General features: G+C 37.3%; 9 protein-coding genes across 9 annotated transcripts; 2 read left to right on the top strand and 7 right to left on the bottom strand.

Annotated features, from left to right (window-relative positions):
• Nucleotides 1-4: 4 nt before the first annotated feature.
• On the bottom strand, nucleotides 5-454 carry SAR1 (Arf family GTPase SAR1; the record flags this gene model as incomplete). The annotated part of the gene is made up of 1 exon (XM_003673000.1): nucleotides 5-454. The coding sequence occupies one exon, from the start codon at nucleotides 452-454 to the stop codon at nucleotides 5-7; it is 450 nt and encodes a 149-aa protein (XP_003673048.1).
• A 515-nt stretch (nucleotides 455-969) lies between these two features.
• Nucleotides 970-2,325, bottom strand: PCL8 (Pcl8p; the record flags this gene model as incomplete). Its single annotated transcript, XM_003672999.1, has 1 exon — nucleotides 970-2,325. The coding sequence occupies one exon, from the start codon at nucleotides 2,323-2,325 to the stop codon at nucleotides 970-972; it is 1,356 nt and encodes a 451-aa protein (XP_003673047.1).
• A 295-nt stretch (nucleotides 2,326-2,620) lies between these two features.
• On the bottom strand, nucleotides 2,621-3,274 carry RPL1A (60S ribosomal protein uL1; the record flags this gene model as incomplete). The annotated part of the gene is made up of 1 exon (XM_003672998.1): nucleotides 2,621-3,274. The coding sequence occupies one exon, from the start codon at nucleotides 3,272-3,274 to the stop codon at nucleotides 2,621-2,623; it is 654 nt and encodes a 217-aa protein (XP_003673046.1).
• Nucleotides 3,275-3,729: 455 nt separating this feature from the next.
• FLC1 (flavin adenine dinucleotide transporter) lies at nucleotides 3,730-6,168 on the bottom strand (the record flags this gene model as incomplete). The annotated part of the gene is made up of 1 exon (XM_003672997.1): nucleotides 3,730-6,168. The coding sequence occupies one exon, from the start codon at nucleotides 6,166-6,168 to the stop codon at nucleotides 3,730-3,732; it is 2,439 nt and encodes an 812-aa protein (XP_003673045.1).
• A 363-nt stretch (nucleotides 6,169-6,531) lies between these two features.
• FMP40 (Fmp40p) lies at nucleotides 6,532-8,562 on the bottom strand (the record flags this gene model as incomplete). The annotated part of the gene is made up of 1 exon (XM_003672996.1): nucleotides 6,532-8,562. One exon carries the CDS (start codon nucleotides 8,560-8,562, stop codon nucleotides 6,532-6,534), a length of 2,031 nt encoding a protein of 676 aa, XP_003673044.1.
• Nucleotides 8,563-9,057: 495 nt separating this feature from the next.
• Nucleotides 9,058-9,567, top strand: GRE1 (Gre1p; the record flags this gene model as incomplete). Its single annotated transcript, XM_003672995.1, has 1 exon — nucleotides 9,058-9,567. One exon carries the CDS (start codon nucleotides 9,058-9,060, stop codon nucleotides 9,565-9,567), a length of 510 nt encoding a protein of 169 aa, XP_003673043.1.
• A 350-nt stretch (nucleotides 9,568-9,917) lies between these two features.
• On the top strand, nucleotides 9,918-11,243 carry NCAS0A00910 (cation diffusion facilitator family transporter; the record flags this gene model as incomplete). The annotated part of the gene is made up of 1 exon (XM_003672994.1): nucleotides 9,918-11,243. The coding sequence occupies one exon, from the start codon at nucleotides 9,918-9,920 to the stop codon at nucleotides 11,241-11,243; it is 1,326 nt and encodes a 441-aa protein (XP_003673042.1).
• A 52-nt stretch (nucleotides 11,244-11,295) lies between these two features.
• Nucleotides 11,296-14,250, bottom strand: SIN4 (Sin4p; the record flags this gene model as incomplete). The annotated part of the gene is made up of 1 exon (XM_003672993.1): nucleotides 11,296-14,250. The coding sequence occupies one exon, from the start codon at nucleotides 14,248-14,250 to the stop codon at nucleotides 11,296-11,298; it is 2,955 nt and encodes a 984-aa protein (XP_003673041.1).
• Nucleotides 14,251-15,434: 1,184 nt separating this feature from the next.
• On the bottom strand, nucleotides 15,435-16,652 carry YTP1 (Ytp1p; the record flags this gene model as incomplete). Its single annotated transcript, XM_003672992.1, has 1 exon — nucleotides 15,435-16,652. The coding sequence occupies one exon, from the start codon at nucleotides 16,650-16,652 to the stop codon at nucleotides 15,435-15,437; it is 1,218 nt and encodes a 405-aa protein (XP_003673040.1).
• Nucleotides 16,653-16,743: the final 91 nt, after the last annotated feature.

The raw sequence follows: 16,743 nt of genomic DNA, 5'->3' as shown, positions 1-16,743 counted from the left end.
CTAATCAGATGAATTGTGACAACCATTGGAAAGCTTCCAAATAACCATTTCTTGTAACGACTGAACACATAAATAGCTCTACTGGTCTTTGATTTTGAGCGCCACCATAATTGGTTGTATTATTCAAACCCAATGCGTTTCTCAATTCTGCTTCAGACACAGCAGTTGGGGCGTCAATCTTGTTACCTAAGATGACGAATGGGACATCCTTCAATTCAGCAATTTTGAATAACGCATCCAATTCTACGTATGCTTCATGGAATCTTTCAGGATCAGCAGCATCGACTAAGAAAACGATCCCGTTAACTTCTGGGAAATAATCTTTCCATAAACGACGAGCTTGAATATGACCACCTAAATCAAAAGTAGTAAACTTAATGTTACCAATAGCCAATTCTTCAGAGGTTGGATGCCATGTGGGTTGCAATGTGGCTAATCTATCATTTTTCAACATGTGTAATAAAGTCGTCTTACCAGCATTATCTAAACCTAAGAAAAGTAGTTTACCGTGTTTGTTCCACAACCCAAGGGATGCTAATACATCTCTAACTATAAAAATAAATAAATGTTGTTGTTAGTATCAAAATATTCATAATGCTTTCCAAATAAACACGAACGCAAAGAAGCGCAAAGAAAAGAACATACACCAACCAAAAACGTCCCATGCTGCCATCTTTAAATGATATTGATTGTAAGTATGAGTTTAGTTTCTCTTGTTTACAATCGAGAAAGAACCAACACTATCCATTATCAATTGGTTTTAAACAATAAATCAAAATTCGTTGTTCAATTGTCGATTTCTTTTTTTCGGCGGAGAAGTTCTGGGTAAATAAAATTTGATTAAACGATTATGCCACAAATCATTTATTCTTATTATTCTGATCGTGTTAATCAACGTTTATGTAGTATTTGATTATATATTCCAATGCAGTAGTAGTGTTTTTAATACAAATGTCCCAACAGACAATGTCATTGATACGTTCTCAACTCTTGCAGAACTCGTACGGATGCAACCAACTCCTCTGTGGTAATAATTATTTTGTCATGCTTGAGACAGAGGAGTAATGTAACTTCTAGTTTGCTTAACAGTTTCCTTGATACACCGCAAACTTTACAGAAATATTGATGCGAATGAACGAAATCCTCTACTAATTTCGTTCCCACTCTTATGGTGGCTATGATCATTCTATGAACTTCATTCTCTTGTAACTTATGCTTTAGTTTGATAGGACCATCCCTCTCGTCCCTATCAAGTAATAATATTTGAAATAGATATGTCGCAGACATATATACGATGGCACCAAACATACATTTGGATTGAATTCTATTTATAAAATCGGTGTATGATAATGATGGCACGTTATGCATTGTATAGTTCTTGTAAACGTCTGGGTCTGGCGGTAATTTAGAAACCATCATATCGTCGTTATTTTCCCTTTGAGAAAATTTTAGGATGAGGTCAATGGTCTCTTTGTAGTTATTCAAGGCATCCTCTGTGGATAACTCTTTGAATTCTTCACCATGCAAATTTTCAGAATTATTTAATAATGAAGTATTCCGCAGATCATCCTCATTTTCAATCTGTTCCGATGAATCATTATCCAGGTTTAAGTTCTTAAAGATATTTGGTTCAATTCCTGATTTTTGTGAATTACTTTCATTATCTTCATTACCATCTTGTTTCATATATTGGTCCAAAGTGGCAATGCTACTCTTATTATCACTACTTGAATATATTTTTTTTTGGTCTGAAGGGGATAATGTACCTCCCAATAATTTATCGTTTAAGAAATCATCTGATTCATTATTATTATTTTCTTCCAAACGTGAATCCAATTGATAAGGTTCTTCCAAATCATTGTCACTTAACTCAAAATTCGATAATGATTCTGTACGGTTTGTGTTTTGTGTAGCCACATCACTCATTATCTTATAAAAACTTTTCCCATTTAATGGATCAGTCTTGGAATTCGTATTACTCTTTTCAATATTTTCACTCAAATAATCATTAACGTCATTGGCACACTGCAATAGTTCCTCCACGGGGATCTTCCCATCCTTGGACATAGTCCTAGATATGGGTTCTGTGGATGCATCACTTGTTGCAAATCTAACTTTCTTCCCACTATTAGTAGGAGTTGTTGTCATATCATTCCAATCAGCAGTCAAGTCTGAAAAATTATTGGCCTGCAATAATTTTGCCTTCAACGGTAGATCAAAATCAGTCAAATCTTCATCATCTCCTTGGTCCTCCTCATCGTCCAGCTCTGAAAGATGACCCGTTAATAAGTTTGTATTACCAACCCTTGACAACTCCGCGTTCATTGTTTGCTATATTTGTTGTTATTCTTAATGCTGACGATTATCAAAAAAAGATACCCTTGTAAGGTCGGTTACTAAGGGGGTCAGTGGAATCTGTCTTTGGTTATATAGCTCTTGTGTGGTTCGTTATTCAGTTATTGATCCTGTGGTCTGGGGAATCAAACCGTTTGTACTTTAAATTCCTTGTTCGGGAATTCCTGCTCCGAAGCAACAGCGAAAATTAACGCCATGAATGGAAATGAAAAGGATGATGAATTATTGAATTAAATATAAAAAATATATATATTATTTAAAGCAATTAGTACAATCTGAAAGCTGGACCCATGGAGGACTTAACGACCAAGGAACCGACATTTTGCCAGTTCTTCTTCAACAAAGAAACCAAGAAGTTAACGGACATCAAGATTTGGTTAACCAAGACATCTTCTTCCATTTCAACGTTACCAACAGCGACGGCCAAACATAAGACCTTCTTCAATTGGAACTTGATGGTGGATCTGACATCAGTGACCTTACCGTACAAGTCATCGTTGTGAGAAACTGGAGTTGGGAACTTACCAGCCTTAGACAATTGAGGACCCAATAATCTTGGAACTTGCTTGATCAAGACTTCGGAAGCGATGAAAGCGTTGTACTTCTTGGACAACTTCTTAATCAACTTCTTGTTCTTGTTCAACTTCTTCAAATCGTCAACGGACATAGCGTCAACACCACAGGACTTAGCTCTGTCAACATCGAAAGCATCACCGAAGATACAGACGGACATGTTTGGTCTTGGACAGACTGGCAACTTCAAAGAACCAGAGAAACGCTTGTCTCTTTGAGGGTCGTAGTTCTTCAAACCGACTTGTAATTCGACGGTTTCCAAGAAGTTTCTCTTCTTGGTTTCAGTGGAATACTTCAACAATTCCTTGACGTGTTCTCTAACTTGAGAAGTAGTGATCTTAGACATCTTTGGTTTGAGTGTATTGTAGGTTGTCTTCCAAAATTTGGTGGTCCGAGAGGCTTTCGACTAATACAATGGTTCTCTTTCTTTAAATGAGAATAGAAAGGAAACAGTGTAGAATGGAAGATCCAATCGATGTGTTTGTCGTGATGATATTTTTCATTTAAAGCAAGTTTTTTTTTTCAGCTGTAAAATTTCTGTGACTGTTGCGTTTCTAACATCTGTACATTGTAAAAACGTTTTTTTGTAAAAAAATTAAATGTTTTTAAAAAAAATAAGCAAATGTTTGGGTGTTAAACGATGTTTGGATGTAGCGGTCAAATATATTGAACAATATTTGTTATATCGTAAGATGAAGAGGAATTGAAATTGTGTCTATTGAATGTCTATTGTACATAAAATGCTTTGTAGAGAAGAGAATGCAAATATAAAAAAGTGGAAAATAAAACCCTGGTCGATACTCACAAATAATTGCTGTTATTGTTCAGTATATCAGTTGACTTGGCCACGTTTTGTTGATGTTGCATACTATCCAGACTCATATCACGATTGGGCATTGAACTAAAAGAAGAACCAGCTTCTGAATCCACTAAACGATTTAGTCCAGAAAATCTATAATCGGCAACCCCCGTTTGAGCGCCATCTTCACCGAATGCATCAATTAATCTATTATGAGAATCACTTTCTCGTCTTATTTCATTGGATTCTACCCCTGGATATGGTTTCCTTACGGGTGAATCACTATCGCTGGCCCCCGTAGACCCTGTCGTTTGTGTTACATCTCTTGGATCACTCTCTTTGTCTCTTGATTTCTTGGTTCTATTACGCTTTATTGAAAACGTCCTTAAGAATTTCTCCGATAATGTTGGATTTCTACCACTCATTTCATTTTGTTCATTAACAGATAATGAAGAGGCAAATTTTTCATCTTCCTCATCCGAACCTAAGAAAATATTAGTATTACTCTTACTACTATCATCTGCGTATTTCCCTTGTAATTCAGTCTCCCAATTTTCGTTATGATCCTTGGCAAGATCACCCAATGCCATTAACTCCTTAGCCACAGAGGGGCTAATTAATCCATCGTTCATCTTCATAGAATGCTTTTGGAAGGAGGTTCTATCATCCTTTGCTGGTTTGAATCTAATATCTGGATTCTTGGAGAAGATCATCAAACCGGTAAACACCAATATCATCATCAATAGTAAGAACGAAAAGGCCGCATTCATGATAAAGAAGACCCACCCCATAATGGCTGAAACAGAGTATGGTTGACCAAATAAATCGGAAAAGAACATGAAAAGGAATGAATTGACAACGGTGACGGTGCAAATACAAATATTAATCAGATTGGTTAAACGATCCAAATAAGGTTGATAACGAATGATTGCGGCAAAATATGCTAAATCAAGGATGAAAATGGCTAATGCTTGAGTCTTACCTGATGCTTGAGCAAATCCAATAAATAAAGATTTAATGAAAATGTAACCTAGAAGAATTACATTCCACCAGTAACGTCTTGCATTGAACATAGTGTAGAAAAATCCATATTTATGTAATACTTGATCATCCCCATACAGCAAAGTAGCAGGATTGTCATATAATTCAATTGATTTTTGAGCAAACATATGAGTTCTCCAACTTGCCCAAACCATCAAACCAATGGATAACAGTAGGAACAAACATGCAATGACGATAACCGCACCAGAATCTCTTTCAGTGAATTCCCAGAAACTTAAAATTGTCAATTGGGTAAATCCAATGTAGATGTATCTCAACAATGCACCCTTTAAAACTACTCTCCAATTTTGTCTAAACTCTAAAAATCTATCCTGACGAAGCCAGTTTGATCTAATGGATAATTCAATGGAATACTTACAAATCATAATAAATGCTGCAAGTACATATCCACATAATACGAAAAATGTGAACCCAGTGCAAACTACTGAAGTATTTTCCATCTTCATGGAATAGGCCATTCTTTTTATTCCTCTAAAGATTAAAGTATTGGAATTTCCATATAGGACATTTTCAGCTCTCTTAACTAAAGTGGAAGCTTTCAAGTAATCTAAACTTCTTTGAGTTAAGACAGACATTGTTGTTGCTGTTAAATATAGATCTGGAGTCCCCCCAGTGGATTGCACATACCAACGGAAAATCTTTTGCATAAATGTGACTCTAATTAACCCCATGGACCAAGCTAAATTTTCACACCATGCTGCAGCAATAGGTGGGACACTATGAACATGTTGCATACCCACAGCAGCAACAGATTGGAAGTATAAGAAAAGAGACATTGTATTGGCTGAAATATGGGAAGCTGCTGTAGAGTTACCAAAGGAGGATAAGATAGCAGATAATAATAACCCAATACCAGCAACCACGGCGGTGGCCCATTTAACACCAGTTTGCGATACGGTTTTCCCATTGGAGAAAAACACTTGAAGACATGCCAATCTTTCACTTTGATTGTTATGAATGTTTAACCTTACGTACGCATCGATATCGGGGACATTATAAGCGATCCCCGGTATTTGATCAGTATATTCTTTTGAAATGTATTCGATGGAATCAATTTGAATATTACCTGGATGAACGGGGCAAAATTGTTTCCAATTCATAGAACAAAGATCTAGATTCTTGCTAATAAATTTAAACCCATATGCGTAAACATCAATATCAGCATACACGTACCCGTCAATTTGAGTCACTAGATCAAGATCATAATGTAAAGATCTATCATCTGGGTTAAATACAACGTCGAAGCTGTTTGACGACACTTGAGAACCTTCCATACATGTCACTAGGGCGGAAGCTTTCAAGTTTCTCTTAGCTTGTGTTGTTGAGATGAACAGACACCATATTATTGTTGTTAGACGTATAACGATATGAAATTTCATTATTTTCCCTCTCGTTTGTTGTTGATTTCTCACTTATTTTTGGAAAATGAATCGAAGCGAGTGTAAGAACAGTGAGTTGACGTCTTTAAATACGTAATATGGTGAGTGAGAGTATCCTTAATTTAAGCAGGACAAAGGACTTCTCCAGTTTCTATGTATATTTAAAGAAACAATGAAGTTTACCTCGCCTCTTTTTTCCAATATCCTCGTAACGTATTCGGATCAGAGATTACGTTTTTCAGAATTGAAAAAAATAAAATAAAATAAAAGACGCGTTTTCGTGATTTTGCCGTTTTGGGAAACTGTCATTGTTCTTCTACGATTGCGACACAATTAGTTTGAATATATATTTTTATTAATGTGCTAAGAGGAACAGGTCAGTTGTTTCATATACCTTTCTTCATCCTGTTTACTGGTCGTATGTTTCAAATTTGCCCAACGATCCTCCAGTTCGGGACGTAAGGTCTGGTCCCATTTCGTGGGATCATATGGGTGTGTGCTCATTAAGTACATTTTGTTCAAGAGTGAAAGATCCAAGTCGGCATCCGTATCATTCAATTTATCTGCCTGCCTTTGTGTTAAGTCATCAATTACTTCATTGAATATCCAACTTCTTGGAATGAATAAAGGGTTCACTTTGCTGGAAATAGTTCTCCTGGTTTCATAGTCAATGGGTATGAATTCTTTGTATATCTTTGTCCATTCTTTCAAATCGTTAAAGAGGGATAATACTTGACGTATTTCACCATCAGATTGGGATTGGTATTTTTTATTTTCCACTTGATAATACTCAATCAATTTTTTTAATTGTTCATCCTTAAAGAAAAGGGAAATGTATAATTCATCTAGTCCATCTATAGAATTAGATGATGAATCGAAAAAATTACCTTGGTAATCCTGTAAATTGACAAAGAAATGATTATAATCCACTTTTGTACTTTGTAATATTTGTAATAATGGTTCCACAATGACACTACAAAACTCTCTAATTTTTTCACTAAGTTGTTCCAAATCTGTCTCATCATCAAGTCGTTCTGGTAACAATTTAAGATCAATACCTAGTCTTTCACTCATTAATTGTGCATACTTTGTAGTGAACCTAAATTTATATTCACTTGATGCCAGTTTAATAACCTTGTTAACCCTCTTGACAAATTTCTCCTCGTACTGATTTTCCAATGCATTAATGTCTTCTTGTTTCAACGTCACCACTTTTTCCAAATGTTCAGTTCCTGCCCCCAATAATATAGCAATATCCTGAGCGAATTGTAATAAATTCCACCAAATGACCCCCGGTTGATTAGCAAACGAGTATCTTTTAGTAAAATCATCATGATTTGGTGTGAAGTCGGGATCAAAGATATCCATAAAGCTAAAGGGTCCGAAATCCATTGAAAGTCCCATAATGGACGTATTATCTGTGTTTAACACGCCATTACAAAACCCATAAGCTTGCCAAAAGGCCACCGTATTAGCGTTCAAATTAACCACATGTCTAAAAAATAAATCATACTGGGAAACGTCATCTAAGGGCAAAGAACACGAAGCACTTGCTTGCCCCTCTTCATCCGGGAAATAATCTCTATCAAATCTATTCCAATTCAATTCCCGAGGGAAATCCTTACCGCTTTGAAACACTTCATCTATACAATAATCTGTCAATTTTACCAATCCGGGCAAATGAGGTCTCCATTTGAACATATCAAAACTCCCCAATCTAATCCATGACGGAGCCACACGACATACCACAGCACACGGTTCCCTCCTACCACCTTCCCTCAGTGCTCTTGTCCCCGGTAATAAAGTCAATTGTAGTGCTCTAGTGGAGGGCACATTCATGGCGTGCAACGCGCCACTAATAATAAATTCTCTTATGGACGACCTTAATAGGGCTTTCCCATCAGCAAACCTAGAGAAAGGTGTGATTCCTGAACCTTTCAATTGGAAAACTTGATTGTTGAGGGAGAACAAATTATGGACCCTACCGTCCCCCAATTGTCCCGCGAAGGACCCGAATTGGTAACCTGCATAGGCGAGACTATAGGGGAAGATGGTATCGGTGTAGTAGACTTTTGCACCACTTAGGATCTTGGTAAGGTTTGGGTCCGTAGTGGGGTCCAATTGGAATTCATCCCTTAGGGTGTCTGTAGCGACGAGCAATGGTTTGTAATGTGGTCTTTGGAATGGTGTTGTGAATGAGAAGTGGGAACCCGGTGAGACGAATCTTGGTGTGTGGAATGCTGTTATTCGTTGAGGGTCAGTTAGTTGATGTGTCTCTATGAGTTCAATGGCTTTGGCTATGGAGGGGACCGTTTGGTCTGGGTTTAGCCTTTGTATTAGTTTGGAGGAGCCTGATTGTTGCAGTGCCTTGAGTATGGATATACGTTCGGGCATTGTTTGGTGTGTTTGTAGTGCTGTGACAAGAAAGATGAAGAACTGGAAATCGATAAGGAAAAGTAGTCAAGTATGGGTATTAGAAGCGAATATGAAAGGGAAAAGAGAAGATTAAGGGAACGATTGGATGAATGAATGAGAGAATCGGAGTCTGGAGATAACGCCGCGTCTATCAACAAATGATGAATGAATCAATGAATCAGATGATCAAAGGGTACTTACAATACAATCTAGAATAACAGGAAGTTAAGGGACAAGCAAGGCTGGTAGAAGAATACCATACGATGTATACAAGGAAGCAAGGAACAAACAATCTAGAATCGAAGGAGATGTAGCATGACCATCAGCAAGGGTCCATTCTATAATTAGATGAACAGCAAGTAGGTATCCCTTGGACGTCTTCAAATCTATATAAACGGTCCAGGGTACCACCATAATGGAGGCATCTCAACTGGTTTGCTTGTTTATTAGTATTACTTCTACAACAACAACAAAATGTCCAATCTATTAAACAAGTTCAGTGAAAAATTACACGGTGATTCCGATGACACTCAACGTCGTCAACAGAAGAACCAGCAACAACAACACCGTCAAGGCCAATCCGGCATGAACGACGATGAATTCAACACCAGAGGCACTGGTGGTGGAGGAGGAATGGGCGGTGGTGACAACATGCAACAAGGTGGTGGAGGATACGAGTACAGTTCTCAACAAGGCTACGACTACTCTTCCATGCAACAACAACAACCTGGTAGTGGGTTCCGTTCTGGTCAGAACGACGACGACATGATGATGGGTGGCCAACAACAGGGCAGCGGCATGATGGGTCAAGGTCAACAAGGCCAGATGGGTCAAGGCCAGATGGGCCAAGGACAAGGTCAAGGCCAATTCCAGGACGACTTTGACGATGACAGCTTTGGTGGCACCCGTCAACAGAAGGGACAGGGCAGAAGACAGCAGCAACAAGGCCGTGGTACCCGTGACCAAGACGACACTGTCTGGTAGACGTTTACCTCTCTTCTTCTTTTAGTTGTTTAGAATTGGGCCCTGTTATGGGTTTCCTTTATACTTATCTTATGTAGTTTAACATTACATTTGAAACTTTTTTTTGTTGTCAGGGCAATGGCTTACGTAAACAGTGGATGATATTTGAATAAATTGCAACCTGAAAGATCCCATTTGTCAGCTATTACCAAGGGAGACAAGACATCCTGGAAGAGAAGACTCATTGATTCGGGAAATAGGTGCAATTCTGTCAACACCACACTTAACAATCGTTGTCAGCAGAAAAATAAAGAGTATATAGATATATTGTCTGTCAGCTGCTACAGGACAGGAGACCAACCACACAGACAATGCTACAATCACAAATAATGCTGATCGCCAGAGGTAACACTCTCCAATTCCGTTCGCTTGCGTCCTTCCATACCATACGGTCATTACAATACAGAAACTCCGCTAAACTGCTCCACAGTCACAATTTAAACAACGATGACTTCAATGCTCATGATCATGTTCATCTACGTGAATCAGAAACGGAAAAGAACGATTCCATTCAACTAGGGGTCCCACAATCACATACCCATTCACACTCACACTCACATGCCAACCCGCTGCTAAAACTAAACCTCGAACAAGTAAAACATAATCCAGGTGTAAGAATAACTTGGATAGGTCTCGGGATAAACGTCGCCATTGCCGCGGGCAAGTTCGTCGGTGGTATAGTATTCCATTCCCAGGCACTGTTTGCAGATTCCATTCATGCCCTAAGTGACTTGATATCAGATGTATTAACATTATTCTCTGTCAAATTAGCTACTTCCACACCGTCTAAGGAATACCCCTACGGTCACGGTAAAGTGGAAACGGTGGGTTCATTAGCTGTTTCCACTATTTTGGCCATGGCGGGAATATCCATCGGATGGACCTCCCTATGCACCATTGTCGGCCCCATCATTCCTCATATAATAATGGATACATTCGCTAATATAATGGGTACTCACGGACATTCTCATAGTGTGGTCCCTGAAGGTGTAGCAGACATTAATGCCGCATGGATCGCTGGTGGCTCCATCGTCGTCAAAGAATGGATCTTCCATGCAACAAAGAAGATCGCCATACAGACCAATTCTAACGTGCTAATGGCAAATGCTTGGCATCATAGAGTGGATTCACTGACCTCTTTGGTCGCTCTCGTGGCTATCACTTCAGGGTATTTCTTCAATGTACAATCGCTGGATGCCATTGGTGGGTTGATTGTTTCGGGATTGGTTATTAAGGCTGGTGGTGAGGGGATGATTGGTGCCATGAAGGAATTGATTGATCAATCTATCCCCATGACGGATCCCCGTTATGTAGAAGTGGAAACTGCAGTGAGGAAAGGATTGGAGAATCTAGTTTCTAATAATAATTCCAAGAAAAAGTATGCCATTAAGGATTTGACTTTATTGTCCTCTGGTAGAAACGTAAGAGTCGTTATGACGTTGTTGGTACCCATTCAAAGATGGGATAACGTCTTGGGAATTCATGAATTTGAAAATGTCTCTAACCATGTGAAGAATGTGTTATACAAGAATGTGGAAAATGTGGGGAAAATCGATATTGAATTCGTTGAGGAAAAGGAACACACCTCTCCTCATTATACAGGTGTTGATGAGACACTTCATACTCATAAACACTAGGTTGTAGATAGATTAATTTAATATTTATATATATATATATATATATAATCAATCATTTCAGATCCAGTTCATATAACATACCTGAACATATACAATTCCTTGTATACATAGTAGGCCATCTTCTAGTCTGTGTGTTCGTCGCGACAATAGTCTTATTCTTACCAACTACATACCCAGCTCTTGTAACACTACCACATCTACGACACCTTTTCAATTTACCATCTGATAATTCTTCTACACTCAATTGATCACATGTAATTCCATCATATAGAATCCGACTAAATTTCCTAGATTTCAATGCGGAATCCTCCATATCCAGTATTAACCCCTTTTCAAAAGGTTGTAAAAGGTGGAAAACATTCTCTTGAAATATTTCCATATTGGAAATTCTCAATCCACTAGTATCACAAAAATAAATTTCAGCTGCATCCACATGCGAAATAACTGCATTATTTGAATACGTTAATAAGAAATCATACATCTTGATAGAATCCAAAGGTATCTCCGCATTAACTAATAATGAAGGTTCTCTTCCCTGAGAAGGTTGTTGTTCACTAAATGTAGTAAATTTATTATTAACATCCACTAGGAAAGTTTCAAATTTCTCAAAATTGACTGGTGAATCATCTAGCACCAATTTCAAAAAATGAGATGATTCATTTAGGATGGGGTATGAATTCTCGGGGAATTTACTAATAATCTGTATAATCTTTTTGATTTCATCCATAACAGATAAAATCATTACCCTTGGAATCTTGGCACATAATATCCCAATGACTAAAGTGTTTGGCTTAGTAGGAGGATTATTTATTAGAATTAACATTTCTTGAATCAGATAGGTAATGAATTTAACGAACCATTTAACAGCGGGGATTAAAGAGTAAATCAAATCTTGCTTTGAAAATGCTTTATGGAATAATTTCCCCGAATTTTGTTGAATACTACTATCATTACTCATTTGTTCAATGGCCAAATGCAAATTACGTGAGACACCATTAAATGCAAACAAAACATTTTTCAAATAAAATATTGATCTTGCCATCTCATCGATACTACTTCTTTCAAAACAATTACCTAATTCTAATTGTAACAACCAAACTTTTTGCATGGATCTAAGTGATATAATCTTGTCCAATATTTCCTTTGGTGCATCTGGTACAATGTTAAAGAATGTAAATAATCTGGTCATTAACGTTGTGATGAATTTCTTCGCTCTATCTTCATCCAGTTGTAATATTTTCAAAATATGAGTCTTACAGGCAATGGAAAAATCTTCGTTGGCTAATTGTCTATGTGTACTCACCACAAATCCAAATGCTAATGCAGTAGCATTAACTTCATCTTTTGTTGGATCAGCAACATTTGATTGAATAATGGGGAGAAAATCTGGTGTTACTTTACCTATTTGTTTAAATAAGACACCAGATAAAGATGGGGACACTCGTATCCATTCTAATGTACTTACGTTTGGAATTCCAGGGTATTGAAAATTTGCACTCAATGTTGATGTAATGATATTACTATATTTCCCCTGTTGTGGTTGATAGATTAAACGTTCTGTTTCCAATTTCCAATCATTTTGATTGAATGATGCAATGGATCCATCTTCAAAATAAAATGTGACAAACCCATCTAACATTTCTGAAGTGACATAAATAGCTTTATTCTCCAATTTAATATCAGTATGATGCTGAAGGTTATATCTAGTTGATTTTAATAATTGCGTTACATTTTCACCTGGTGGCTGTTTCCAATTCGGTTTCAATGTGGAAACAAAATCATACGATAATTGTGTTTGTACCAATCTAAATCGTTTGATCAATGTTTTCTTAGTCCCTGAAATCAAATATATTAACAAGACTTCTGGTGACGAATCCTTTTCCAATGGTGATTTGGAAACGACATGCAAATTAATCAATTCTAGGACGTTACCAGCAGAATCCAGTTGATCAATAGTGGTTTCCAAAACCTGATGTATTTGTAACGTTGGGTCATTTAATACCGATGGTTTCGCTGTGTTTACATTCCAACCAACTTGTAATTTATAAAAACTGACTTTTTGAGTCAATTTAGAATATGTGGAAATTAACATAGATTGATCTTCATTTATGGAAGTTAATTTAGCAAACTGTAGCCAGTCCAATTCCTTAGTTCTTGAATTCTCCGAATTGGTCAATTGTAAAGTAATCTTTTTATGATCTTTGGAATTAGAGAATTGATACCAAAAATCAATTTGGCCATTTTTACGTATAGCTAAACAAGCATATTTCATAAATGGTGGATGGAATATCCCATATGGTGGGATCTGTTGAGCTTTTGTTCTATAAGTATTAGATGCATTATCCAGGGCACAAAATTGTGCAGAAACAACACTCTTGGTGGAACTTAACCAATGGAAATCTAAAATAGTGGTGTTATATTCCTTCTTTGTTTGCTTCCTTTCCAATCGGGAAACAATACTTGGCGTGGATTGATGCAAGGGCATCACATGATTGTAAATCTTATATACGTTGTCTTGGAAAAGCATTGTTAGTTTATCGAATGTAGTGGCCCCATCTGGTCCCTGACCTGCAATCAACATTGTCATATTACCTAATTCATCGCAAACTGCAAGCATATCACCTATTAGACTGAACCAATTGCTCCAATGGATACTTGAAATATTATAGAAAAACTGCGGTGCTGGCTGCTTCCCTGATTGCTGCTGCACACCAGGAGTGTTATTATTGGTTCCATTGGTCGTATGGTTCTTGTTAGAGGGCATATTATTAGTCGTTGTGTTGTTGGCCGCGGGTGTTTGATTCTTCTTTATCTCGTCAATACTGAATTGATCTTCATGTAATTGGGGATGTAAAATGTATTTTTGAGGTGGATGAAAACGCCAATTGGTACCATTAACAGTCTCCAGGAATGTTATGCATAGATTGCTGTCTTTCGAATTGGGATTGGAATATGCAATAATACCTGTTTTCGACCAAGATATTGGGTGTTGACCTATCAGCGGCATAATAAACTTGTTCTATTTATCGAGAGTATGTGGAAAGGGTACCAGGCAAGTGGGAGTCTATCTTTTGCTATGTTTCAATCCAGACTTGTGTGTCTTTCTTCTTCAGTCAATCCAATTACCAGATTTGAATTTGAAATTTCATGTTTTTCATTACAGGCGGCAATCCTACAAAAAGATGGTAGTGTCAACTTTTACTTCAAGAGATAAGTTAGCTTGATAACTGAGTGAAGCAATGACGCTGCAACAAGGTAGAGGGTGGCATTTTAGTAATTCAGTGGATTCCGTAGTTGATTTTGGACTGAGTAACTTATAGCATCCGAAATGCGTAAATATGAAGAATAAGAAGAAATCTAGGAACTTTAAGGAAGAACAAAGATGATTAAGAAAAAGCAGAAGGTTAAATTATGGTATTATATTATATAATAACAACTCAATTGTGAAGGGTCAACCCTAATATAGGAGGATCTAATTGATTTATCATAAGGAATCTGCACTGAACTTTCAAATTAGTGATGATCTAGTTAATTTAGCCATTTTGATCCCAGAACCTTATATTTATATGGGGTTGTCGTCTTTTCAATTTGTGTTAACTATCGTACTGATACCTCCACTGGTTTTGTAACTAATTGTAATATTACTACTGATCAAACTGTAATGCGAGTGAGGAAGGCAGGACACCAGACGTCTGTGAAACAATAAAATTCAACATTCTTTCATACATAATCCTTTGAATACCATAACTATTGGGTGTCTTGCCCAAATGCCAACCATTCACTTCCTATAAGGTAACTACCGAGGTCATTTGTTTCATACTGTGTTTGTAAAGAGGACAAATTTGGTGGATATCATTTCGGAGTTGTTTACAGACGCAATGTCACGTGCTCAAACTCTACCACAATGGAACCATACTTCTTTTATATGAATATTGTAAGGAAGAATAAGTAACAGGTCTCTAATGACATATATCTCCGATGCATTAAAATAAGAACAAGGTTTATGCTCTTCTGTAAAAAAAATCTGAAATACATAAAATAGTATCCAATAAAATAATACATTCTTTTTATTCTTGGCGATAGTTACTTCAAGGGCTGGTACATTACCTTTACCTCAGTTACATACACAGACATAGTACTTCATAATAAACTAGCTCACATAATTCTAGATTAAAATTAATTCAATTTATTTTATAGTTCGAAACTTTCCGAGGTTTCGGTTACATCAGTATCTGCAATTGGAGATTGGGTAAACTCCTGGTATAACGACTCATAATCATCTAAACGAGTTCCCTTTGTGTCCATTAAATATACATAAAAATTCAAACACACCTGTATCCAACAAAATAACAAACATGCCCCAGAGAGTAGAACCAAAATGTAAGCACTATGGTCCGCACCCAATCTCATAACCAATTTCAATTGTTCCTCAGTTGCACCCATAAATAATATTCCTGATGAAACGAGACAAAATGTTGATAAATATTGGAATGATAATATCTCATCATTCGTGTTATTAGCATCCTTCAACAAAAATGTAATTTCAATAATACGTAGAGCACCACCCAGCATTAGCACCATTCCAAAAAATGCATGCACATGAGTACTAATCTCTAAATGTTGATGATGTTGCGACATGGCCCATCCAGTAAAAATTATCAACAAACTGGGGACAAATGTTCTCTTCCCTTTCCTGGAGAGGAAAATACCCAAGATCCCACCGGACCACCATATTATCCCCATCGCAGTATGCTGATAATCATGCATAAACCAATCTTCTCTCCCCCATCTGTGTTCGGTGAATGTGTTTACAATACCCCAAAGGCACATTACCCAACTATCTATGTGATCTTGTGAATAATCGGATTTTCTAATCCAAGGCACCACAAGGACCAAAGAGTAAACAAACCCGTACCATACAAATGCACTCCCCATAATTCCATGTGCTGCACATTGTCCCGTATGACCAGGTCTACAAAATCCAAATAATGCCACAGGTGCTAGGCAAACTTTTACCCAACCTGCCAAAACTAACGCGAAGGAAAGGGTGCGATGGAGGTAACCGATCCATTGTTTGATCTTACCTTGCCCCTGTTTCCTTAGTATAAAATTCAAAGAGAGGGATAGTATATTCATTCCGAGTATTATGCCACCTAGCACGGAAGAAGTAATATTCTCCACACCATCTCCATCAGGGAAGCTTAAAAAGGAAACTTCACAAACCGAGTACAGTGTAATGACAGATTGTAGTATTAACGAGTAGTTTGTTCTGTCTGCAAAGACCAGACAACAGTTCAAAGAGGGTAATAGGAATAAGAGACACAATGTGAATATCCAGTGGGCGGCTTTGGGACCTGCATCAACAATATTTGGTCTCGTGTATTCCGTTGCACCCATGTCCATATTCATGATTATTTGTCGAAGTTGATTTGAAAGGAAGGGCTAGTTGGAGTAATGTAGTCTTGATATTTTGCACCTACTTATGTTGTTTGTTCCAATT

Source organism: Naumovozyma castellii, chromosome 1 (genome assembly GCF_000237345.1).
Source record: "Naumovozyma castellii chromosome 1, complete genome".
Classification (NCBI taxonomy): domain Eukaryota; kingdom Fungi; phylum Ascomycota; class Saccharomycetes; order Saccharomycetales; family Saccharomycetaceae; genus Naumovozyma; species Naumovozyma castellii.
The sequence above is the reverse complement of the archived record's forward strand: the minus strand, read 5'-3'. Positions and strand labels throughout refer to the sequence as shown.